General features: G+C 33.1%; 1 protein-coding gene across 2 annotated transcripts in view; it reads right to left on the bottom strand.

The window, feature by feature from the left end:
• LOC123720757 overlaps positions 1–18,834 on the bottom strand; it is a 103,893-nt gene extending 85,059 nt beyond the window's left edge. For both annotated transcript variants that reach the window (XM_045677509.1, XM_045677510.1), the window contains exons 1-27: positions 18,677–18,834; positions 17,293–17,500; positions 17,072–17,158; positions 15,842–16,065; positions 15,297–15,501; positions 14,610–14,699; positions 12,744–12,973; positions 12,422–12,620; positions 11,906–11,998; positions 11,312–11,541; positions 10,934–11,138; positions 10,653–10,742; positions 10,159–10,388; positions 9,432–9,636; positions 8,751–8,840; positions 6,884–7,113; positions 6,562–6,760; positions 6,046–6,138; positions 5,452–5,681; positions 5,074–5,278; positions 4,793–4,882; positions 4,299–4,528; positions 3,572–3,776; positions 2,891–2,980; positions 1,003–1,232; positions 681–879; positions 165–257 (exon numbers count right to left, since the gene is read on the bottom strand). In XM_045677509.1, coding sequence (XP_045533465.1) covers positions 165–257; positions 681–879; positions 1,003–1,232; positions 2,891–2,980; positions 3,572–3,776; positions 4,299–4,528; positions 4,793–4,882; positions 5,074–5,278; positions 5,452–5,681; positions 6,046–6,138; positions 6,562–6,760; positions 6,884–7,113; positions 8,751–8,840; positions 9,432–9,636; positions 10,159–10,388; positions 10,653–10,742; positions 10,934–11,138; positions 11,312–11,541; positions 11,906–11,998; positions 12,422–12,620; positions 12,744–12,973; positions 14,610–14,699; positions 15,297–15,501; positions 15,842–16,065; positions 17,072–17,158; positions 17,293–17,500; positions 18,677–18,784 — 4,588 coding nt within the window. In that variant the 5' untranslated portion in view covers positions 18,785–18,834. The remainder of the gene's footprint in view (positions 1–164; positions 258–680; positions 880–1,002; positions 1,233–2,890; positions 2,981–3,571; positions 3,777–4,298; positions 4,529–4,792; positions 4,883–5,073; positions 5,279–5,451; positions 5,682–6,045; positions 6,139–6,561; positions 6,761–6,883; positions 7,114–8,750; positions 8,841–9,431; positions 9,637–10,158; positions 10,389–10,652; positions 10,743–10,933; positions 11,139–11,311; positions 11,542–11,905; positions 11,999–12,421; positions 12,621–12,743; positions 12,974–14,609; positions 14,700–15,296; positions 15,502–15,841; positions 16,066–17,071; positions 17,159–17,292; positions 17,501–18,676) is intronic.
• Between the last annotated feature and the right edge of the window lie 8,112 nt (positions 18,835–26,946).

Genomic DNA, 26,946 nt, shown 5'->3' with positions numbered 1-26,946 from the left:
TGATTGTAAAATTAGATAGAGTCAGTCGTTGGCACTCTTTAGGATAACTTCTTAAGATTATATTAACAGCATTCTATTATTTATTATTATTAATAGACATAGGTTATCTGCATGACAGTTATAAATAATCAAATAAAATGATTACTTTCGTAAATGGAACATACTTCTTTGCCGATTATTGGGTAAATTTTCACAGCTGTATGCTAACGCGTGATTCTCATAGTCAGTGGCTAGAATCCAGAATGGTGCTGCTGAATCTGAAAAAGTATTTAAACATTTTAGTCAGTCAATATACCAAATAACGTTGAAACGATGATCAGCTCTCTTAAAAACCATTTATGTATTTAATAGCTTTTGGAAGTAATTCATTTTTATACTCATAATAATTTAGTGTCAATTTGATTCAGTTCCACCCTTAAATGTGCCTAATATTTGTGCACCTTTTTCATGAATCAGTTTTTTAAGAGTAGCTTCTTTATCAGTGAAACTTTTTGTGGATATATCCAATGTGTGTTTTATGTTTTTTTTTTGTTTTATACTTTTAGAGATGTATCTGTTTTGTTTCCTAAAAGAATAAATAAATAGCTTATGATCAAAACACGTCATCGACATTTTGCATTAAAGACATGCCGCTTTTCTCTCTTTCATTCCTTAACTAATCTAAATTAATGATAACTTACTTGTGCCAACATTCACAATAAGTTTGCCACTTTCAGCTGTAGTTGATGCAGTTCCAGTACTTATACTTCGGAGTCTGTCTGTAACGTGGCTATTGACAATGCCCATGGTAGTTCCTCTGTTTGTGTATCTGGCCCTATTACACTCTCCTGATTGACGTGCGTTGTAGTAAGATGATAAAAGCAGCCATTCCCCTTCAAACTGTGTTTTATATAATTTGAATTATTGCCTTTAGTAAATTAATTTCAAAAGTCATTACCACACACTTAAAAATTTTTAAAATAAAAGTTGAGGTAGTGACACAAAGATTGATGTTTAACTTACTCTTGTAAAGTTAAAGTTTCCAACGGCTGGAATTTCAAGGTCACATTGCCCAGGAAGAATTACTGGCTCATTTGGGTTTAAGACAGGATAATAGAAGCACGCACTGCTAGATTGATTAGTGGCTATGTATCGGTTATTGTCCAATACAGCGACTTGGTTTACAACGGTATCAATATCGGTGACTGCTTTCGGTGTTAACTCATTTGTGCGACTTAGTTTCCAACTGTTAACTGAAACCAAACCATTAATAAACCAACAATAGAAATGACAATATGTAATCATTTTATTTAGTCATAGGTTAAATAATCAAAAAGTAGTGCTAAAACTTTTCAGGTCTAGCCCTCAGTTATCTGTATCTGTTTCTGTATGTGTATCTGTTGTAAGTGATTTCTTTTAATAGGCAGATAGGTGATCATTCTGTGTCACGGTGGTCACCGTGACCACGCACGCTGTAAAGCACGCGAAACGTCGAAAAAATGTAAATTTATAATTATTTACATAATTATAAGTTTATAATAATACAAATAGCTTTAATTCGGTTAAAAAATTGAATTCTTTCAATGTGCAAAAGCTATGTTAATCAAAGCTATCTTTTATTTTTTCAACTTTTTAATTATTTCGAATTTGGAACACGTATATTATTTTAAAAACTTCTTTCGATTTTGAACCATTTCACATATTTTTTCATCTTCATTATTAAATTATAATATGGAATAGGGTGGTAAAAATTATAGGATTGCAGTGATCACCTTGCAGTGGGTATGGAGCCGCTGGTCATATTCACTTCAAAAGCTTGGTATCAACCGTATGTTTTTATAACGTACTATCAACAGAAACAACAGCATTTTATGTGTCGAAGACCAGAAAAGATCGGAGCGGCCACGTGCTGATAGAACTACTAAGGTTGTTAATGCTGTTAAAGCAAGAATTCGTCGAAACCCCATTAGGAAGAAAGAAATGTTATCGCGAGAAATGAAGATTCCCGCTAGTACTCTGTCACGTATTATAAAACAAGACCTGAAACTAGGTGCTTATCTTCGATATACAGGACATGCTCCAAATCAATCTATACAATTAAAGAGAGTGGATCAATCAAAACGCCTTTTGTCGCAGATGAAAAGCACTTAAATATCCTCTATACCCATTTTGGTGAGAAAGTAGTGAAAACTTCAGCCAAAGTGTATCAAGATACGGTTTTGGATCATTTTGTGAAACCTGACTGCAATGTACTTTTTAAAAATATACCGTGGACTTCCCAGCAGGATTCAGCACCTGCTCACAAGGCACGAATTACTCAAGCCAAGCTTGAAACGAATAATCCTGACTTTATAAGAGCTGAAGACTGGCCCAGACGTCAACCCTTTAGACATCAAATTCAGGTCAGTTTTAGAGGACATAGCCTAAATGACACAGCGACATTGAAACTCTTAAAAAAATATTGTAGTAAGCAAGGCAAAGTTGAAAAAAAATTCTTGGAAACATTGTGTAAATCCATAGATTCGTGGCCAAACAGTTTAAAGGCCTGTATATAAAAGCCAAATGTGGCTTTTTCAAATAGATTTTTTTTGCTATGTTAATAAATATGTAGACATAATTTTTAATAATATTACATTACTTCCTTAAAAATGCATTTTTATTTGTAACAGAAGTTATGACTAGACTAGATATTATATACTTTATACAATCAGTAATATTATTGCATTATATACAGATGCGGGTAGTTCACTAGGAATAACCCATGTTAGATTCTCATTAGATACAGCAAAGATACTAATTAGTTAACTTTTCTGCCATTACCTTCGAGGTAGCAATTTTTTCATTACAGTACAAAAAAATTGATGTGCCTCGGTCAACCATTATATAGTGCTTCGATAAACGAAATACTTACTTCTTCGCTGGTTATTAGCTAAGTTTTCACAGCTGTAAGCTAGTGCATATGATTCATAATCAGTAGTAAGAATCCAATAGTCACGTGTATCTGGAAGTAGACAGTATTAATAAAATATGTTTTAATAATGAGGCAAATGGAAAATATATTTTTGAGGTGTCATGTGAGGCATGAGGCGCATATTTTAAAATAACAGATACCGGCAAACATCTTGAACAAATGTCCTTGTCAGCACAGTAGCTATTTTTAGGTATCACTTGAAGTGGCTGAGAGTGACGTGTCGATCGCGTGATTGGTAAATCAGTTGACGTTTTTTCCTTCGCTGTGTACGATGCGCAAACTTACCCCCACTTCCTTGTTTAATACTCAAGAAGTTTACCAGTATCTGTACCAAGAATGCCTTAAAAAAAGTGTTATGTGACAAGCACTTGTCACTCACTTGTGTGGCAAACATGACATACACGTAGAGATCATACGAATATTAAACAAAACAATTACTAAAAAAAATAGAAAAAATTAAACAAAAATCGATTTTAAACTTAAACTTACCTTGCGAAGCATTCAACCTAACGAATTTTCGGACCTAACCGTCCTGTGATTCTGTTACTTATGGATTTTAAATATAGCTTTCAATTAATTGTTATATTTACTGAGAAAATAAAATAGATTTTTGAGACTTACTAGAGCCAACAGTAACTCGTAGCTTCCCATTTTCTTCATTTGATGCGAACACAGCTGATCCAGAGGTGGTAAGTAATTCTCGGTTAAGAACGTGTCTATTCTCTATGGCTAGATGAGTATCTTGAACGGTATAAACAGCGTGGTTACATTCGCCAGACTGTCTTTCGTTATAGTATGATGCAATTAGACGCCATTCGCCAGAAAACTGAAAAGATAATTTTTATTAATTATATATTATTAATCTATTATTTTGACACTATATAATACCGCAGAGTAATTCGAATGAACACTTTTCATATAAATAGATACTTAGGTATAATTTTTTTGTAATTTACGTTTTTATGTGAAAACACTAAATTAGTCTTGTTGACTAAAGTACTTTTTCATATCTGTCAGTCACTGTATTTACGCACGTGAGTCAAAGAGGGACCGACATATAGTAAAAACATGAATAAAGCAGTAGTCTAACGCTTAGTACATTTATCCATCGGAATATATTTTGAGACCCCTGACGTGGTAAAACCTTTTATAAAATTAGTATAACAGACACATATATATGGTATTCTTTACTGTAAAAAGCTCACAGCGATCTCGATAATTAGTATCGTATGTATTATTATATTCAATGGTAGACAATTAATTTAAAATTATATTAAGAATGATGGAGATCAACGGTGATATTTAAAAAAGACAAAACTGTAAATTAAATTACGAAGTAAAAACTTACTCTCTCTAAACTAAAGTTATTGGTAACAAGAATGTTTTGGTTACACTGTCCTTCGAATATTACTGGTTCGTTGACCTGGATGTCGGGATAATGGAAACAGGCGCTGACAGATTGATCTGCCTTTGTAAAGTACGATTCATGTAAAGCATCTACTGTGTCAATTATTTCATTTATAGTTTCATTAGCCTCTGCTGTTAATGAATTAGTCCGACTTAGTTTCCAACTGTAAACTAGAATTCAAAAAGTAAAAGTTACAAATATTTTAGAAAATAAAAAATACACTACCATATATATTGAGTAGTGACCGCTACCGAACTCATAAAATAACTTTTATTTGAATACTGATCTTGCAAAATAAGTCGTGTGACGTACGTGTACATAGCCTTGTATTACTGACCTAACTAGGGTTATAGTTAAGCCGAACAAACAACAAAAAGTTACGAGGAGTCTTTAAAGTTCTACTATTCAGTAGCGGTTTCCAGCATGTTACATACTTCTCTGTTGATTGTTCTCCAAGTTTTCACAGCTATAGGCTAACGCGTAGCTGTCGTAATCAGTGTTCAAAATCCAGTAATCACGTGTATCTATGAAATTTGAAAATATTATTAGGTCAAATTTATAAAATAACTTAAACTACTATAGAAGATGATGATTATAGATACATTAATGGCTTTGTCGACGTTTTGTTCATCAAATGTTAGTAATGCAATCTGCTTTGAATCATATGTGACGATAGTTTCACTTTCTTCATTTTATTCAAGTTTTAATTACTTACTAGAACCAACGGTGGCCCGTAGCTTTCCATTCCTATCAGTTGAAGCGAAAGCAATCGTTCCAGAGGTCGTAAATAACTGTCGGTTTAGAACGTGTCTATTTTGTAAAGAAAGACCAGTCTGTTGAACGCTATAAATAGCATGGTTGCATTCGCCAGATTGACGTTCATTGTAGTATGAGGAAACAAGACGCCATTCTCCCGAAAACTGTTAATTAAAAAAAATGTGTTTAGGTTGTCAGCTATAATTTCTACATATCTAATCCCTTAATCAAAGAAATCAATAATACTAATTTTGATATTCTAATCTATGGTATCATTAATCTCAGAAAGTCTTCCATAATGTGTTCAATTTACACTTATTTATTATTCTTAACTTACTTTTGTCAAATTCAAGGATGGAATAACTGGGACATTAACTTCACATTGTCCCGGCAAAATTACTGGTTCATCTTTTAATAATGTTGGATAATGGAAGCATGCCTTATCAGACTGATCAACATCATTATAGTAACGGTTGTTCAGTACATCAACACTATTAATAACATTATTCATAATTTCATTATCTCGTGCGCTGAAGGTGTCACTACGGCTGAGCTTCCAGCTGGAAACTAAAACAGAAATAGTTTCAATTATTTTATGAATGTAGCTTTTTTCTTGTTTAGGAGCTTGAGAAAAAAAATCAGATTTCGAAAGTAACGAGAACTTTGTTCACGTTTTGTGACCATCTTCATACAAAGTCCTTTGACAGTAGCAGCTGATATCTGTCAAATAGTGATCTTATGTCAATACCTAGGCATTATTCGTGCCGTGATTGTAAAATTAGATAGAGTCAGTCGTTGGCACTCTTTAGGATAACTTCTTAAGATTATATTAACAGCATTCTATTATTTATTATTATTAATAGACATAGGTTATCTGCATGACAGTTATATATAATCAAATAAAATGATTACTTTCGTAAATGGAACATACTTCTTTGCCGATTATTGGGTAAATTTTCACAGCTGTATGCTAACGCGTGATTCTCATAGTCAGTGGCTAGAATCCAGAATGGTGCTGCTGAATCTGAAAAAGTATTTAAACATTTTAGTCAGTCAATATACCAAATAACGTTGAAACGATGATCAGCTCTCTTAAAAACCATTTATGTATTTAATAGCTTTTGGAAGTAATTCATTTTTATACTCATAATAATTTAGTGTCAATTTGATTCAGTTCCACCCTTAAATGTGCCTAATATTTGTGCACCTTTTTCATGAATCAGTTTTTTAAGAGTAGCTTCTTTATCAGTGAAACTTTTTGTGGATATATCCAATGTGTGTTTTATGTTTTTTTTTTGTTTTATACTTTTAGAGATGTATCTGTTTTGTTTCCTAAAAGAATAAATAAATAGCTTATGATCAAAACACGTCATCGACATTTTGCATTAAAGACATGCCGCTTTTCTCTCTTTCATTCCTTAACTAATCTAAATTAATGATAACTTACTTGTGCCAACATTCACAATAAGTTTGCCACTTTCAGCTGTAGTTGATGCAGTTCCAGTACTTATACTTCGGAGTCTGTCTGTAACGTGGCTATTGACAATGCCCATGGTAGTTCCTCTGTTTGTGTATCTGGCCCTATTACACTCTCCTGATTGACGTGCGTTGTAGTAAGATGATAAAAGCAGCCATTCCCCTTCAAACTGTGTTTTATATAATTTGAATTATTGCCTTTAGTAAATTAATTTCAAAAGTCATTACCACACACTTAAAATTTTTTAAAATAAAAGTTGAGGTAGTGACACAAAGATTGATGTTTAACTTACTCTTGTAAAGTTAAAGTTTCCAACGGCTGGAATTTCAAGGTCACATTGCCCAGGAAGAATTACTGGCTCATTTGGGTTTAAGACAGGATAATAGAAGCACGCACTGCTAGATTGATTAGTGGTTATGTATCGGCTATTGTCCAATACAGCGACTTGGTTTACAACGGTATCAATATCGGTGACTGCTTTCGGTGTTAACTCATTTGTGCGACTTAGTTTCCAACTGTTAACTGAAACCAAACTATTAATAAACCAACAATAGAAATGACAATATGTAATCATTTTATTTAGTTATAGGTTAAATAATCAAAAAGTAGTGCTAAAACTTTTTAGGTCTAGCCCTCAGTTATCTGTATCTGTTTAGTGATTCCTTTTAATAGGCAGGTAGGTGATCATTCTGTGCCACGGTGGTCACGGGGACCACGCACGCTGTAAAGCACGCGACACGTCGGAAAAATGTAATTTATAATTATGTAAATAATTATAACATTATAATAATACAAATAGCTTTAATCCGGTTAAAAAATTGTTTTCCTTCAATGTGTAAAAGCTATGTTAATCATAGCTATCTTTTATTTTTTCAACTTTTTAATTATTTCGAATTTGGAACACGCATATTATTTTAAAAACTTCTTTCGATTTTGAACCATTTCACATATTTTTTCATCTTCATTATTAAATTATAATATGGAATAGGGTGGTAAAAATTATAGGATTGCAGTGATCACCTTGCAGTGGGTATGGAGCCGCTGGTCATATTCACTTCAAAAGCTTGGTATCAACCGTATGTTTTTATAACGTACTATCAACAGAAACAACAGCATTTTATGTGTCGAAGACCAGAAAAGATCGGAGCGGCCACGTGCTGATAGAACTACTAAGGTTGTTAATGCTGTTAAAGCAAGAATTCGTCGAAACCCCATTAGGAAGAAAGAAATGTTATCGCGAGAAATGAAGATTCCCGCTAGTACTCTGTCACGTATTATAAAACAAGACCTGAAACTAGGTGCTTATCTTCGATATACAGGACATGCTCCAAATCAATCTATACAATTAAAGAGAGTGGATCAATCAAAACGCCTTTTGTCGCAGATGAAAAGCACTTAAATATCCTCTATACCCATTTTGGTGAGAAAGTAGTGAAAACTTCAGCCAAAGTGTATCAAGATACGGTTTTGGATCATTTTGTGAAACCTGACTGCAATGTACTTTTTAAAAATATACCGTGGACTTCCCAGCAGGATTCAGCACCTGCTCACAAGGCACGAATTACTCAAGCCAAGCTTGAAACGAATAATCCTGACTTTATAAGAGCTGAAGACTGGCCCAGACGTCAACCCTTTAGACATCAAATTCAGGTCAGTTTTAGAGGACATAGCCTAAATGACACAGCGACATTGAAACTCTTAAAAAAATATTGTAGTAAGCAAGGCAAAGTTGAAAAAAAATTCTTGGAAACATTGTGTAAATCCATAGATTCGTGGCCAAACAGTTTAAAGGCCTGTATATAAAAGCCAAATGTGGCTTTTTCAAATAGATTTTTTTTGCTATGTTAATAAATATGTAGACATAATTTTTAATAATATTACATTACTTCCTTAAAAATGCATTTTTATTTGTAACAGAAGTTATGACTAGACTAGATATTATATACTTTATACAATCAGTAATATTATTGCATTATATACAGATGCGGGTAGTTCACTAGGAATAACCCATGTTAGATTCTCATTAGATACAGCAAAGATACTAATTAGTTAACTTTTCTGCCATTACCTTCGAGGTAGCAATTTTTTCATTACAGTACAAAAAAATTGATGTGCCTCGGTCAACCATTATATAGTGCTTCGATAAACGAAATACTTACTTCTTCGCTGGTTATTAGCTAAGTTTTCACAGCTGTAAGCTAGTGCATATGATTCATAATCAGTAGTAAGAATCCAATAGTCACGTGTATCTGGAAGTAGACAGTATTAATAAAATATGTTTTAATAATGAGGCAAATGGAAAATATATTTTTGAGGTGTCATGTGAGGCATGAGGCGCATATTTTAAAATAACAGATACCGGCAAACATCTTGAACAAATGTCCTTGTCAGCACAGTAGCTATTTTTAGGTATCACTTGAAGTGGCTGAGAGTGACGTGTCGATCGCGTGATTGGTAAATCAGTTGACGTTTTTTCCTTCGCTGTGTACGATGCGCAAACTTACCCCCACTTCCTTGTTTAATACTCAAGAAGTTTACCAGTATCTGTACCAAGAATGCCTTAAAAAAAGTGTTATGTGACAAGCACTTGTCACTCACTTGTGTGGCAAACATGACATACACGTAGAGATCATACGAATATTAAACAAAACAATTACTAAAAAAAATAGAAAAAATTAAACAAAAATCGATTTTAAACTTAAACTTACCTTGCGAAGCATTCAACCTAACGAATTTTCGGACCTAACCGTCCTGTGATTCTGTTACTTATGGATTTTAAATATAGCTTTCAATTAATTGTTATATTTACTGAGAAAATAAAATAGATTTTTGAGACTTACTAGAGCCAACAGTAACTCGTAGCTTCCCATTTTCTTCATTTGATGCGAACACAGCTGATCCAGAGGTGGTAAGTAATTCTCGGTTAAGAACGTGTCTATTCTCTATGGCTAGATGAGTATCTTGAACGGTATAAACAGCGTGGTTACATTCGCCAGACTGTCTTTCGTTATAGTATGATGCAATTAGACGCCATTCGCCAGAAAACTGAAAAGATAATTTTTATTAATTATATATTATTAATCTATTATTTTGACACTATATAATACCGCAGAGTAATTCGAATGAACACTTTTCATATAAATAGATACTTAGGTATAATTTTTTTGTAATTTACGTTTTTATGTGAAAACACTAAATTAGTCTTGTTGACTAAAGTACTTTTTCATATCTGTCAGTCACTGTATTTACGCACGTGAGTCAAAGAGGGACCGACATATAGTAAAAACATGAATAAAGCAGTAGTCTAACGCTTAGTACATTTATCCATCGGAATATATTTTGAGACCCCTGACGTGGTAAAACCTTTTATAAAATTAGTATAACAGACACATATATATGGTATTCTTTACTGTAAAAAGCTCACAGCGATCTCGATAATTAGTATCGTATGTATTATTATATTCAATGGTAGACAATTAATTTAAAATTATATTAAGAATGATGGAGATCAACGGTGATATTTAAAAAAGACAAAACTGTAAATTAAATTACGAAGTAAAAACTTACTCTCTCTAAACTAAAGTTATTGGTAACAAGAATGTTTTGGTTACACTGTCCTTCGAATATTACTGGTTCGTTGACCTGGATGTCGGGATAATGGAAACAGGCGCTGACAGATTGATCTGCCTTTGTAAAGTACGATTCATGTAAAGCATCTACTGTGTCAATTATTTCATTTATAGTTTCATTAGCCTCTGCTGTTAATGAATTAGTCCGACTTAGTTTCCAACTGTAAACTAGAATTCAAAAAGTAAAAGTTACAAATATTTTAGAAAATAAAAAATACACTACCATATATATTGAGTAGTGACCGCTACCGAACTCATAAAATAACTTTTATTTGAATACTGATCTTGCAAAATAAGTCGTGTGACGTACGTGTACATAGCCTTGTATTACTGACCTAACTAGGGTTATAGTTAAGCCGAACAAACAACAAAAAGTTACGAGGAGTCTTTAAAGTTCTACTATTCAGTAGCGGTTTCCAGCATGTTACATACTTCTCTGTTGATTGTTCTCCAAGTTTTCACAGCTATAGGCTAACGCGTAGCTGTCGTAATCAGTGTTCAAAATCCAGTAATCACGTGTATCTATGAAATTTGAAAATATTATTAGGTCAAATTTATAAAATAACTTAAACTACTATAGAAGATGATGATTATAGATACATTAATGGCTTTGTCGACGTTTTGTTCATCAAATGTTAGTAATGCAATCTGCTTTGAATCATATGTGACGATAGTTTCACTTTCTTCATTTTATTCAAGTTTTAATTACTTACTAGAACCAACGGTGGCCCGTAGCTTTCCATTCCTATCAGTTGAAGCGAAAGCAATCGTTCCAGAGGTCGTAAATAACTGTCGGTTTAGAACGTGTCTATTTTGTAAAGAAAGACCAGTCTGTTGAACGCTATAAATAGCATGGTTGCATTCGCCAGATTGACGTTCATTGTAGTATGAGGAAACAAGACGCCATTCTCCCGAAAACTGTTAATTAAAAAAAATGTGTTTAGGTTGTCAGCTATAATTTCTACATATCTAATCCCTTAATCAAAGAAATCAATAATACTAATTTTGATATTCTAATCTATGGTATCATTAATCTCAGAAAGTCTTCCATAATGTGTTCAATTTACACTTATTTATTATTCTTAACTTACTTTTGTCAAATTCAAGGATGGAATAACTGGGACATTAACTTCACATTGTCCCGGCAAAATTACTGGTTCATCTTTTAATAATGTTGGATAATGGAAGCATGCCTTATCAGACTGATCAACATCATTATAGTAACGGTTGTTCAGTACATCAACACTATTAATAACATTATTCATAATTTCATTATCTCGTGCGCTGAAGGTGTCACTACGGCTGAGCTTCCAGCTGGAAACTAAAACAGAAATAGTTTCAATTATTTTATGAATGTAGCTTTTTTCTTGTTTAGGAGCTTGAGAAAAAAAATCAGATTTCGAAAGTAACGAGAACTTTGTTCACGTTTTGTGACCATCTTCATACAAAGTCCTTTGACAGTAGCAGCTGATATCTGTCAAATAGTGATCTTATGTCAATACCTAGGCATTATTCGTGCCGTGATTGTAAAATTAGATAGAGTCAGTCGTTGGCACTCTTTAGGATAACTTCTTAAGATTATATTAACAGCATTCTATTATTTATTATTATTAATAGACATAGGTTATCTGCATGACAGTTATATATAATCAAATAAAATGATTACTTTCGTAAATGGAACATACTTCTTTGCCGATTATTGGGTAAATTTTCACAGCTGTATGCTAACGCGTGATTCTCATAGTCAGTGGCTAGAATCCAGAATGGTGCTGCTGAATCTGAAAAAGTATTTAAACATTTTAGTCAGTCAATATACCAAATAACGTTGAAACGATGATCAGCTCTCTTAAAAACCATTTATGTATTTAATAGCTTTTGGAAGTAATTCATTTTTATACTCATAATAATTTAGTGTCAATTTGATTCAGTTCCACCCTTAAATGTGCCTAATATTTGTGCACCTTTTTCATGAATCAGTTTTTTAAGAGTAGCTTCTTTATCAGTGAAACTTTTTGTGGATATATCCAATGTGTGTTTTATGTTTTTTTTTTGTTTTATACTTTTAGAGATGTATCTGTTTTGTTTCCTAAAAGAATAAATAAATAGCTTATGATCAAAACACGTCATCGACATTTTGCATTAAAGACATGCCGCTTTTCTCTCTTTCATTCCTTAACTAATCTAAATTAATGATAACTTACTTGTGCCAACATTCACAATAAGTTTGCCACTTTCAGCTGTAGTTGATGCAGTTCCAGTACTTATACTTCGGAGTCTGTCTGTAACGTGGCTATTGACAATGCCCATGGTAGTTCCTCTGTTTGTGTATCTGGCCCTATTACACTCTCCTGATTGACGTGCGTTGTAGTAAGATGATAAAAGCAGCCATTCCCCTTCAAACTGTGTTTTATATAATTTGAATTATTGCCTTTAGTAAATTAATTTCAAAAGTCATTACCACACACTTAAAATTTTTTAAAATAAAAGTTGAGGTAGTGACACAAAGATTGATGTTTAACTTACTCTTGTAAAGTTAAAGTTTCCAACGGCTGGAATTTCAAGGTCACATTGCCCAGGAAGAATTACTGGCTCATTTGGGTTTAAGACAGGATAATAGAAGCACGCACTGCTAGATTGATTAGTGGTTATGTATCGGCTATTGTCCAATACAGCGACTTGGTTTACAACGGTATCAATATCGGTGACTGCTTTCGGTGTTAACTCATTTGTGCGACTTAGTTTCCAACTGTTAACTGAAACCAAACTATTAATAAACCAACAATAGAAATGACAATATGTAATCATTTTATTTAGTTATAGGTTAAATAATCAAAAAGTAGTGCTAAAACTTTTTAGGTCTAGCCCTCAGTTATCTGTATCTGTTTAGTGATTCCTTTTAATAGGCAGGTAGGTGATCATTCTGTGCCACGGTGGTCACGGGGACCACGCACGCTGTAAAGCACGCGACACGTCGGAAAAATGTAATTTATAATTATGTAAATAATTATAACATTATAATAATACAAATAGCTTTAATCCGGTTAAAAAATTGTTTTCCTTCAATGTGTAAAAGCTATGTTAATCATAGCTATCTTTTATTTTTTCAACTTTTTAATTATTTCGAATTTGGAACACGCATATTATTTTAAAAACTTCTTTCGATTTTGAACCATTTCACATATTTTTTCATCTTCATTATTAAATTATAATATGGAATAGGGTGGTAAAAATTATAGGATTGCAGTGATCACCTTGCAGTGGGTATGGAGCCGCTGGTCATATTCACTTCAAAAGCTTGGTATCAACCGTATGTTTTTATAACGTACTATCAACAGAAACAACAGCATTTTATGTGTCGAAGACCAGAAAAGATCGGAGCGGCCACGTGCTGATAGAACTACTAAGGTTGTTAATGCTGTTAAAGCAAGAATTCGTCGAAACCCCATTAGGAAGAAAGAAATGTTATCGCGAGAAATGAAGATTCCCGCTAGTACTCTGTCACGTATTATAAAACAAGACCTGAAACTAGGTGCTTATCTTCGATATACAGGACATGCTCCAAATCAATCTATACAATTAAAGAGAGTGGATCAATCAAAACGCCTTTTGTCGCAGATGAAAAGCACTTAAATATCCTCTATACCCATTTTGGTGAGAAAGTAGTGAAAACTTCAGCCAAAGTGTATCAAGATACGGTTTTGGATCATTTTGTGAAACCTGACTGCAATGTACTTTTTAAAAATATACCGTGGACTTCCCAGCAGGATTCAGCACCTGCTCACAAGGCACGAATTACTCAAGCCAAGCTTGAAACGAATAATCCTGACTTTATAAGAGCTGAAGACTGGCCCAGACGTCAACCCTTTAGACATCAAATTCAGGTCAGTTTTAGAGGACATAGCCTAAATGACACAGCGACATTGAAACTCTTAAAAAAATATTGTAGTAAGCAAGGCAAAGTTGAAAAAAAATTCTTGGAAACATTGTGTAAATCCATAGATTCGTGGCCAAACAGTTTAAAGGCCTGTATATAAAAGCCAAATGTGGCTTTTTCAAATAGAATTTTTTGCTATGTTAATAAATATGTAGATATAATTTTTAATAATATTACATTACTTCCTTAAAAATGCATTTTTATTTGTAACAGAAGTTATGACTAGACTAGATATTATATACTTTATACAATCAGTAATATTATTGCATTATATACAGATGCGGGTAGTTCACTAGGAATAACCCATGTTAGATTCTCATTAGATACAGCAAAGATACTAATTAGTTAACTTTTCTGCCATTACCTTCGAGGTAGCAATTTTTTCATTACAGTACAAAAAAATTGATGTGCCTCGGTCAACCATTATATAGTGCTTCGATAAACGAAATACTTACTTCTTCGCTGGTTATTAGCTAAGTTTTCACAGCTGTAAGCTAGTGCATATGATTCATAATCAGTAGTAAGAATCCAATAGTCACGTGTATCTGGAAGTAGACAGTATTAATAAAATATGTTTTAATAATGAGGCAAATGGAAAATATATTTTTGAGGTGTCATGTGAGGCATGAGGCGCATATTTTAAAATAACAGATACCGGCAAACATCTTGAACAAATGTCCTTGTCAGCACAGTAGCTATTTTTAGGTATCACTTGAAGTGGGTGAGAGTGACGTGTCGATCGCGTGATTGGTAAATCAGTTGACGTTTTTTCCTTCGCTGTGTACGATGCGCAAACTTACCCCCACTTCCTTGTTTAATACTCAAGAAGTTTACCGGTATCTGTACCAAGAATGCCTTAAAAAAAGTGTTATGTGACAAGCACTTGTCACTCACTTGTGTGGCAAACATGACATACACGTAGAGATCATACGAATATTAAACAAAACAATTACTAAAAAAAATAGAAAAAATTAAACAAAAATCGATTTTAAACTTAAACTTACCTAGTGTTTGCGAAGCATTCAACCTAACGAATTTTCGGACCTAACCGTCCTGTGATTCTGTTACTTATGGATTTTAAATATAGATTTCAATTAATTGTTATATTTACTGAGAAAATAAAATAGATTTTTGAGACTTACTAGAGCCAACAGTAACTCGTAGCTTCCCATTTTCTTCATTTGATGCGAACACAGCTGATCCAGAGGTGGTAAGTAATTCTCGGTTAAGAACGTGTCTATTCTCTATGGCTAGATGAGTATCTTGAACGGTATAAACAGCGTGGTTACATTCGCCAGACTGTCTTTCGTTATAGTATGATGCAATTAGACGCCATTCGCCAGAAAACTGAAAAAAATATCAATATTAAACGGGATCCTCCGTAATATTATTTGAATACAGACATTTGTAGGGGAGACATTTCAGGATTCATATTCAGTAAAAGAATCCTTACTATCATTGTTATCGTTATTGTATATTTTTGTTATTAATGGCTTTGAATCTCTTCGAATCAACCGTGGTAGGGATAAGAAAAAGATGGCGCGTAACCGAAAAATGTGACGGATTTTTTTTGTTCCAACGCCGATAAAGAAGTTTCACTAAGAGATGCACTAAGATGCATTTATTTTTACTTCTTAGGCCCCAGTTTGCAGATTACCGTACATTTAAATAAAAAGTATTAACTTACTCTTGATAAATTAAGCTTTTCCATAAATGGAACATTTTGATCACAAGTTCCAGGTATGATGACTGGCCCATTGAGTGTTTCGACGTTACAGATAGCTTCGGAATGACTGGTGATGGATAGTTCCATTGGCGTTAATCCAAAATTAGAAGCAATTGTTTGCTCTACAAGACTGGTAAAAGTTTCATCAGAAAACGATGTCTCCCTGGCAAGCTCCCAGATGTAAACTAAAATATTTGGATTGGTATAAAGTGTGTTACTGATGTTGTGGTAAATAAAAAAACCGTGGCGGTAAATCCCTTAGTCTAGGGTCTTTAATTTCTAGTTAGCAAGTAAGTGATCAGCCTTCGTACTCAGGTACGTTCTGGCCTACAAGCCCAACACTGTTGCTTGAAAACTTAATCACGAAGTTCATAATAATAATTAAAGCCGGAGAAGTACGATAAGGTATTTATCAAAAAAGTGTTATCATCACGAAAATTTTATTAAAAAAAACGCAATAAACCATTTTAGAATTGAAAACCAAACTAAAAGATAAAAGTGAAGAAAAAAGACGATAATTTTTGATACAATCAATTGACACAGTTCTTACGCAATAATTGTGATAATAAAATATTTTATCGTTAAATTTGGTAGAGGGCAAAAAGTTATATATATTGATATGTACAGTATTGTAGACACAAGTGCTTCTTAAGAATAATGTAACCAAAAGTGTATTTCATTTTATCCAACAAATATTTTTTTTACTTAGTACTTTAGTATTAGTAATAAGTTAATGGCTAAATGAATGATTGCAAATTAGACTGACTATCGTACTATTTTTATGGAATATTTATTCCTGCCTTTAATATTATTAAAAAATCTTCATTTTGATCATTTTTCTTCTGCCTTATAAATATTAATTGTGACTCTATTAATAGATGGATTAGCTTTTACATTTCTGTTTGCACATTTTGTTTCTTTAGATTTAACTGCATTTTAGTTATAGTTAGTGTTACATGTCTTTTTGTTAATTATTTATGTACATTACTTTAGCCTCTAATGGTGTTAATTTCTTTGTTGTTCCATACTAGGGTTGCTTGTTAAGGATAAGGCCGCCCGTTGCCTACTAAAGTATGTAACCCGCTTTTTTAAATGTATGTGTTTGTATAAGGAAACGAAGTGTAAAATATAAATATTTTTTTTATTTTTTACTATGTTAACTTTAATGTATTTGCTGATAGATCTACTCACCGTTTCTTTGTTTGTCTCCCACATTTTCACAGCTATATACTAGGGCATAGTTATCATAGTCAGTATTTATAACATTGAAGTCAGTACCTAAAATATATAATAAGATTAATATTGTACGAGAGGTTATTATAATCACGAAGTTTAAAGGCGAAAAAATAATGATTAGACGAACAACATGATTTTTGACTATGTATTGTAGCATAAGTAAAATAAATACTTACTTTTACCCTCGAGAGTTAGGTTTAAACTTGCTGACGAACCCTCAGCCACTGCTGTGCCACGGATTTCTTTTCGGGTGCTTGCTTCGACATAGCCAACTTCAACTGTGTACTGGTAATTACCAGAACTAGTCGGTGTAATATTTATGTAGGAACAATCTCCATTTTGCAAAATACTGTTGCCGCGCAGGCCATGCCAATTTCCTGTAAACTAAAACAAAACATGTTTTTCTTAACTTTCATTTAGCTATTTACAAAGTATTAGTATATTTTTATAAAATTCACAAAATAAACAATATTTAAAAGAAGCTGTGGTTTATTACAGCCTCTGAGATAAGATCGATATGTCGGATTTAATTCTGGGGAACGAGAGTGGAAGACACAAACATGATTACCAACGTATAAAAACAATATTTATCTTTGTGTGTGCTACTGTTCTTGGGTGTGTTACTGAACTATGTATGTTACGGCTGGACCAATTTCAATGAATTTTTTGTATTCGTTTTGGTGGCGACCTGGATGGTTTAGATTCACAAATTAGACCAGCAGTCGGTATCTAAGTTATTTATCTATACAGCAAATTATCAGCTGATATATACACAAATCTTCTATGAATGTGTTTGTAATTAAATTCCTAAGCGGCTGGACAGCTTTTGATGAATTTTATGTCGAGTCGAGAATGATTATTTTTTATATATAAGATGTGTGTACAGGACAACGTTTGTCGTATTTCGTAACCAATTTAATTTTAGTATCTTTCTCATTTACCGGTTTGAAGTGAAAAATTCATTTGTAACTTTTATACTTTAATCAACAAATCGATTTGTGATCTATTTATATATATATATAATAAAATCGTAGGATAGACAAGGAAATGTATCATTCCTTCAAGCCAGTCAAGCGATAGAATATCGATCCACGGTAGTCAACTGTGATATTATTTTAACTTGCACCTGAGTTCTAAACCTAAAACAACGCTTAAATAATATGAGAAATATTATCAATCATTCAAATGAGATACTTTCATAATTTCTGTGTGTGTCTTATGTGAGTAATGTACACATAAGATTCGTAACCAATTTAATTTTAGTATCTTTCTCATTTCCCGGTTTGAAATTCATTTGTAACTTTTATACTTTAATCAACAAATCGATTTGTGATTTATTTACACCCACGGATAATACAATTCATAATTTAATGACTACTAACAGTTGGTCACATATAGGTTAATTCGACAGATTCCTAAACGAAAAAAATTGGTTTTATTGTAACTTGGCGTAAAGCTCCATATCTTATACGAACTTATTTAAAAACAAATTAAAAAATTTTCTTGGAACACTGTAAATTATAATCAGGGATTAAATTATTAATTGTAATAATCACTTACTTTGTGTAATTCAAAGTTATTTTGTAAAGCTATGGCTTCACATTGGCCATCTTGAAGAATTTGCGCACCGGCTAACCCTAAACACACAGTTAAAAATAATATTATCATTTTAAGCTAATTAGGTGGCATGAGTAGTACTCCACTCTAATTAATAAATCCAATAATGTCTATACAAGATCCATTTATAATACTTTTTTATCAATATAAGATGGATATACGATAGGATATCGTGCTAAATCTATCACGTATTGTGCTAATCGTTGTAAATTATAAGCGTCATTAAATTTATCACTCGACTTCCATGCTGATTATATTTTTATTTTATAGAACAGGTGGCAACAAACGGTCAGGAGGCTTACCTGATGTTAAGTGATACCATCACCTATGGTCACCAATTCCAGAATTCCAGAAGGCTGCGTAGCCGGTAATTTAAGAATAGATAGAATGGATGATGATGATGAATAAATAGACTTTACTTGAAGGGCCCTAAGTGAAATTGGTTCGCAAGTACTTCAGTTGGCAGCCGGTACCACATAATAGTGGTGCACGGTAGAAACTGCTTTAAAAAACGCTCAGTTGTGGACGATGGATGTTGAGGTGATACGGGCGGAAATTCGAAATATCAATGAAATTCAACTGCCGGTATTAATCCGAACAACTCCTCTGAACATGGTAAATGCAGATCTCTACGTAACCCACATCTCTACGCAACGCCAAGGGATCAAGCGGCTTGGGATACGTCGTCGACGATTCGAAGAGCTCGTGTTAACTCTTGCTGATGATTTTTACATTAAGATTTCTATGCTTAAACATTTCCATTGTATTACATTTAAATGACCTTGTGGCTGTAACTGCAAGTGAAATATCTGAAATGACTCATATTATCAGTATTGATTAAATTCTAAGTGTAAAATAATGTCACAATATTTTCTTACAATATATAAAAATAAGTCATTTTTTTCCAGGAAATGTCGCATATTCTGATATAGATAAGCCGATAAATATCACTTTTAATTACATCAAAATAATATATATAGGTTTTTGTAACAGATAATTTTCAAAATGTGCTGGTCACCTCGGGGACTCCCCCACCCAAATTTCTGCTTATCGCCATTTTAACAGTGTATCAAATCCATAATAACATTTTTTTTTATTAATCATTGTTAACTAATGTTATGGTTGTAGATTCACACTTCTATATTTCCTCACTAGTTTTATTTTGCTAGATTTAAGAGGCAAGTAGGTGAGATCATCAGTTCTATTGAAATTAATCTTCATGTTAAACCAGATCCATAGGTTCAAATGAACCAGGTCCATAGGATAATGATTATACCCACGTAACATATTAATACACTTATTGATTTTAGCATTCATTATAATATTAGCAGAATAAATAAAGTTATAATGGGTCAAAAATTACGGGGTAGTAACCGATACTGTTGGTGACCTTCTCATGCACTGACACATGGCTGGCGATAAGATAGGAAAGATAACTTCTTTCCCCGAGAAATCATGCAATTGGACTTCCAGCTTTCTCGCTGATCGGAGCATCAAGGCCGTCCATAGACGGATCATGTTCCAACCCGTGATTGCTCACGAGGCTGTGTCCTGTCCCCAACCCTGGTTCTTCTGCAGCTGATTCTGCCTTGTTGTATATAAAAAAAAAATATATACTGCGCATTTGTTAAAATAAATAATACAGTAAACTTCTTTTACACAAATTCATAAGGGTTCAGCCGGAGGACGGCGTCGGGCGCTCGACCAGATATGACGTGTTGCCGGTTGAGTGCTGCGAGCGACTGGGCGGGATACAATATTCCGTTGAGTACGCGTATTAATGAGTGGTTTAAAATGTCGGTAGGCGTTAGCTACCGTCACTTATTAATGAAGGTGAATTAGTTGAAAAATATTGTTGCTTTCTTTGTGTTTAACACACAATTGTTTAAAATGGAAGATTTTGAAATGAGTGATGGATCCCGAAACCAGTGTTTTCTAGTCGAATCAGAGGTACAGGAAGAATCGTCAGTGGAGGAAATAAAGGGATGGGTTTTTCAACTATCCGAAAGGAGTGGCGTGATTGCTGTAAAATCGGGAAACACAAAACCAAAGTATGTAAAGGAAATGAAAGCGGCAGCGAGGGATATCAAACTGAATATCTTCCTCTCCAAAATTAATCGGAAGAAGTCATTCGCCTAAAGGCGAAGTATACTCGTGTAAAGATGCGCTTGGAAGAGTCCAAGAAAGAGATAAAGGTACTTAAGAAGGAGCGTTTTGCCCGGTCTGATAATGGTGCTGAAGGGCTAACGGAAGTTTTAAAATCATTTGGGAAAGATCTGAAAAGCGAAATTGTGCATTCAACTGAGGCACTTTTGAAGAAAAACTTGGCGATTATAGTAACAGCAGTACTATTGACTCGTGACTGAAGATGTAATTGCTGCCTTGTTGAATAAGGCAAACTGCGCAGCAGAGTTAATAAGGTGTAAAGACATTGAAAGGGGTTACAGAACAAGAAGTTTGCTTGTACAATGCCCGGTTGCAATACCCGGGGTTTGGTGGAGGTAGTACTTTTAAAAGCCCCCCCCCCCTGCGCTGCTATAAATGTTAGGGCACACACGGGCGTCTTGCTCATCCACTGTGGACCGTAGCAATGTGTGCTATAGGTACGGAAAACCCGGACAGAATCTGTCACATGTGAAGAAGCACCGCATTGCATTGTTTGTGCGAGCGAGAATATGCCGGCAAATCACGTGTTGGGTGCAAGAAATTGTAACCCTACTGTAAAGACTTGTAAGGCGATTGCAATGTAATGAAAGATGGTTGCTTTAGCATTCAGTCACGGGGTCTCTTGGCAGAATACCTTTACCCCAAGTTACCCCAACAGTGACCTGCAGCGGGAAGCGGGTAGAGTTTGTAACTTTTTTCACTTCTTTCAAAACAATAAAAAATCTGTAATAAATCATAATTACATATATATTCGCTGTATTACTTTAGTTGACGAATTACATAAGTGAACGGACTTTTTTATTGTCCTTTGAGGGAACTGACAAATATTACTATTTGTTAGTATTTTTTTATTATGTAATTTTGTTTTTCCTAATTAAATTATGTTTGTTTTTGTTTCGAGTGTATATTTTTTCCATTTGTTCTGCGTTCTTGTCGAATTGGAGTCATGTATTTGGTTAGGATTGTGTTTTTTACATACACTTTTAAAAGTATACTTATTTTTATCTGAGGACATATTTATGCATACTTGCAAATCATACGTAGGTCAGAATAATTTTTTTAACTTGTATAAAAAGATACCTGGTTTCTTATTAATTATTCATGAGAAGGTTTTTTCGTTGGAAGTGTTAATTGGTCTCTTATTACATTATTAATCTTTTAATTGAATTAAAGAACGTTCTACTTTTATACCGAATAATTTATACAGGGAATTCGTATATATAATTGTTTTGAATACACGTAATAAGTCCCGACCGTTAAAAATCTAAAGGATCGAGCTCACCATTTCCCTAATGATTCGTGAATTCCAAAGTTAAAATATAAATATTATATTATATTATTTATTTATAGGAGTTTCTCTAAACCTGTCTCAAAATCTCCATTTGATAATGATGAATAAATATTATAATAGATAAACTTTAGTTTACGTACCATTATTGGTTTCTATACGTCTGTTCTCGTGTAATAATTGCTTCGTTAAATAATCGTTCTCTTCTTCGTTAAATAATAAATAATAAAAAATATATCTTAAAAGAAATAGATAAGTAAATTTATTGTTATGTGGCAAAGGGCAAGTGGCTCACCTGATGTTAAGTTTTTGCCCATAGACACTCACGTTGACAAAAGGATCGCTAGTGAGTTGCCGGCCTTTCAAGTACATTCGTTGGTCAAGTTATTGAAATCGTCTATATTAATATGAATTAATGATATGAATACTCCTTATGAACTACTTGAAATAATATTCACAAAGTAATTATAAGTGTTGCGCTTACTATTTAAACCAATGTATAATAATCTCTATACAGTCTTTTCTTATAATAAGCGTTACAAATAATCAGCACCATCTTCACCAGTACCAACCTTAGGGCATCTTACATATCCTATATTAAATGGTTTTTTTGCAAACTAAGTGTTCTCAGCGGTCAAAACCGTGGTAATTGAATACCTGTCACGCCGAACATTCGCGCGTGGATCGTTTTTTTTTGTTGCTAAATTATTTTAAAACTGTGTTATCTGTGTAGTGTTCCAATCTCACTTCTATAGGAATTTAAATCGTGCAATTGTAATATAATTAAAAAGTCAACATCTACTATCGAAATCCGTAAATTATAATTAAAGAGCATTGTTGTGCAAATATTGATAGCCTAAGATACCTGGGTCACGCATTTTTATCTCCGACAAAGAAAATAATGATTGGGCGGCTTTCTTTGAATGTTGAAATGCAAATATCAATGACAATGTTTCACGCAGTTCACGTATCAATAACATGTGTTATCAGGGTAAGGAATGTTCCAGATTTTACCGCTACAAGCGAATTTGAAGATGTTTTATGAGCTCAGCGACAATTTTTTTTTCCAAAATTTATCAAGGTGTCCCTAAAACATATGTTAAATTTTTGTTATATCCCAAAAAGGGCCTGTATAAAATCTCAGCCAATTACTTTCCGTTAGGAAGCTGTATGTCCTGAGTCTAATTTTAAAATCACACAGAGCTCTACCATTTGATGGTAGGCTGTTCTTAAAAAGAAATAGGGATGTTGTCTTCGGTCAGACCGTAAGGACTGACTTTGCCAGACGCAATATGCAAGCAGACTACATCTATAATAAATTAAATAGGCTGCTTAACATCTACCCGCTTACCGTCTACAATCTAAAATACGACTAAAGGACTGTCTCATAAACATACCCTACGCAGAGTTAGAGCTTCTTCTGAGGCCTAGTATGTAGTTACAGACTTTATTCATTCACTCACTGACTCACTCACTCACTCACTTATGCACTCAAGCGTGTTGATACCAGTTAAAAATCAATAAAAAAAAATAACTAAATGATGTAACTAAATTATATATAAATTAAATATTTTAAGAAATGTATAATTATGTTTGTTATAAAAGAGCTGGAAACCCTGACACAGGTATATTTTTTTACTTAAAAGGGTTCCCAAATCTTACACATTGTAACGCAATTGTACTTAAAATGAATAAACATATTTTATTTTATAAAATACATGTCCTATTATTATCATGGAGAATATTACAGGATATAAGCAAGAAGATCTCATTACACGCAATGTTGTTAGTTTTTTTATAATTTGCAAGAAAACGTTAGTTCGTTTTGACAATTTTGTTAGTGAACAATATTTTCATAATGCTAACAAGCAACAATAAATAACAGCAAGCAATATATAATTTAAATACATTAACATGCTTATGTGGACACGTTTGCCCCGTCCCACCTACTTCGGATAAGCAAGAAAGCTGGGGCAGCCGCAGAGCAGGCAGAAAATAATAAATGGCTCAAATATCTTTCCTCCAGCTTCAATTTTGTTCCCTTTGGGGTAGAGACTCTTCAAGTGCATAGGCACTTATTAAAGACTTAATTTGGCGCCTGATAGATAGTACCGGTGATCCCAGAGCTAGTGCTTTCCTGGCTCAACGAATAAGTATCGTAATACAGCGAGAAAATGCTGCCAGCGGAAAAGGTACACTGCCACAGGGACGAAATGTTTCAAATTCTGTTTTAATTTTGTTTTTAATAGTTTTAATTATTACTTTGTACATTAAATTATCATACTAACTATTTACAAATATATGTTATACTTAACATTGCATGTATTTTAACAAGGTGTGGGTTTTAGCTTTATCCATTCTATAAGTGTTCATTATCTATTTAATCACTGATAATCTGAAAACATAAGGAATGTTATCTGTAGTAAATTGGATTTTAAGACCTATCAATGATTATCATCATTTCGGTTGTTTCGTTTATTTGTCTATACAACGTTTTACGAATAATAGATTCTAAAGAGTTCAATAGGCCTCTACGAATTTGTTTCATCACAAAACCGACCGGAAACTATTTTTTGTTTTAAGTTACTTCAAAAGCACAAAGGGGTCACCTTCTTCCATGACTAGGTCCTTAGGAAGTATTTGAATTGATGGTGTTTATTAGTCGTAATCATCATTATCACTTGTGGGCCTTAATCAAGGATAATTGGTCAAAAAGCACGAAATGCATTGCGATGCAGTTTTTCGAACACCTCTTGTTTCTAGGTCCTCGACAGCTCCAAATATTCAGGATACTTACCCGATAAAACTTACCTTAATACTTAATCTAAACATACCCGAAGTTAATAGGCCAGGCACTTATTAGTAGTAATACTTGCGTATAAAACGTACTTTAAATTACAACATTCAGCCATATGCAAGTGAATTGGTATAAAATAATTTCCGCTAAATATTTGTGTCCGCTCAATTGTCTGAAAAATACAGCTTCTTTGTATAGGATATTCTTTGGTATAAGACAATATAAATGAAGCCATAAAACTGTAAGTTCAAATTGTAAGTAATTTTGTAGTGTATCATACAAACAAACGCGGCTGAGACTTTATTTAAAAATGTTAAAAACTCGATTTTCAGTATGAGCAATGATTTTTAGTGCTTTTAACACAGAAATAAATAAGGCTTATGATTGCTTTCGTGTTATAAGATAAAGAAAATAAATATTTTAGCAAATTAAAGCGACTCATTTAACATTGTAAGAACATGATTTTGTTTATTTACTATATTTAAAATGTTCGTAATGATGTGGGAAAACATGAGCTCGACAAAACCTAATCTTGAATATTAAAGTAATTAATGAAAAATGTGACTCTTATCTATGAAATTATTTCAGCGATAAAAAGAGACAGTAAGGAGGTTAATAAGCCTCCTTCATTATCACTGTATCATCATGAAAAGGGGAAATAATAATAATACTAACAATCTAAAAAATGAAAATGTGTGTTAAAAACCGCATGACTTTGTACACACAGTTTTTATTAACATCTTACCACAGACGTGACTTGTGAAATAATATATTTAAATCCACAATGTTTTTTAAAACCTGTAATGGAACTCAGTATTTGGCTGTATCGAAATAAATACGGAACCATGTCCAATGTCCTTTCAATCAAATAAGTTTTGTAGAATATGATTCATATCAAGACGTAAGCATAAAAGTTGTTTTATGAAGTCTATAAACAAATTACTGAAAAATGTTCAAAAAATTCTCATTTGTCAACAGAAACTCAGATATATTGATGCCAAGGTGATCCCGTTTCGGATAATCTTTAATTTTTGGTTATAAGACTACAAGATGTTTTTCTCATCGTACAAGTGTTCATTGCGCATAGGAAGAAAACGCCAATTGTACACAACCAGGCTTCAGAAATACAAAGAAGAATTGCACACTTAACTAAGCTTGAGGAGAGTAGGATAATCAGTAGTAATTATTTAATTATTACGTAATCCTACAGCGAACAAACATTATATACTTATAATAACAAACAATTTACATTAATAAGAATTATACTAAAAATGTAGACAAAGATACAATACATACTATTGTACCGACAAAAAGGTACAATAAAAACAATAAAGCAATAACAAAATATATTTTAAAATGATAATAATTTTCACCGTAGCAAACGTCTATATATTGTCTTAAATATAATATAGCCGCTATAGGTTTTAAAGCGTTGAGTGTATAGACGAGATCAACATTAGTCCCTGTAGGCTTTCAAGCTATCCGGGAGATAGACTGGTCGTGGACTCTCCCTGGAACAATTTTCTTTTCTTTCAATTATTAACTTTTTATTTTACAATCATTAACGCTAGATATCAATTTTGTTTTACAATCATTTGCTTTTTGCATCTATGCGATAAATGTTAACTTACAAGTAGGTGCGAGGTCACCGAACAAAATGGTCGAAAATTTTCAAAACGACTTTCCAAAATATTCCGGTGACCTAGAATTTCGAAATATTTTTTAATATCAAGGCTCAATTTAATAAATTTATCAATACGATCTACAATTTTTGGTTTATTTATAATTTACAGTTTCTCCAACTGCATACTGCAATAATTAGCGTATCTCATAAAAACAAAGATATCATAACTTATATTAATAGATAAACATGATAAATAGATGTTATAATTTTTATGTCTTGACCATCGTCGTTCAGTTGTATGCCTTTCTGTTTTTTTAGATTCAAGATATATTTTATAG

The sequence above is a fragment of the Pieris brassicae genome, chromosome 2, assembly GCF_905147105.1.
Source record: "Pieris brassicae chromosome 2, ilPieBrab1.1, whole genome shotgun sequence".
Taxonomy (NCBI): Eukaryota; Metazoa; Arthropoda; class Insecta; order Lepidoptera; family Pieridae; genus Pieris; species Pieris brassicae.
Note: the sequence above shows the minus strand (reverse complement) of the source record. Positions and strands in the feature narration are given on the sequence as shown.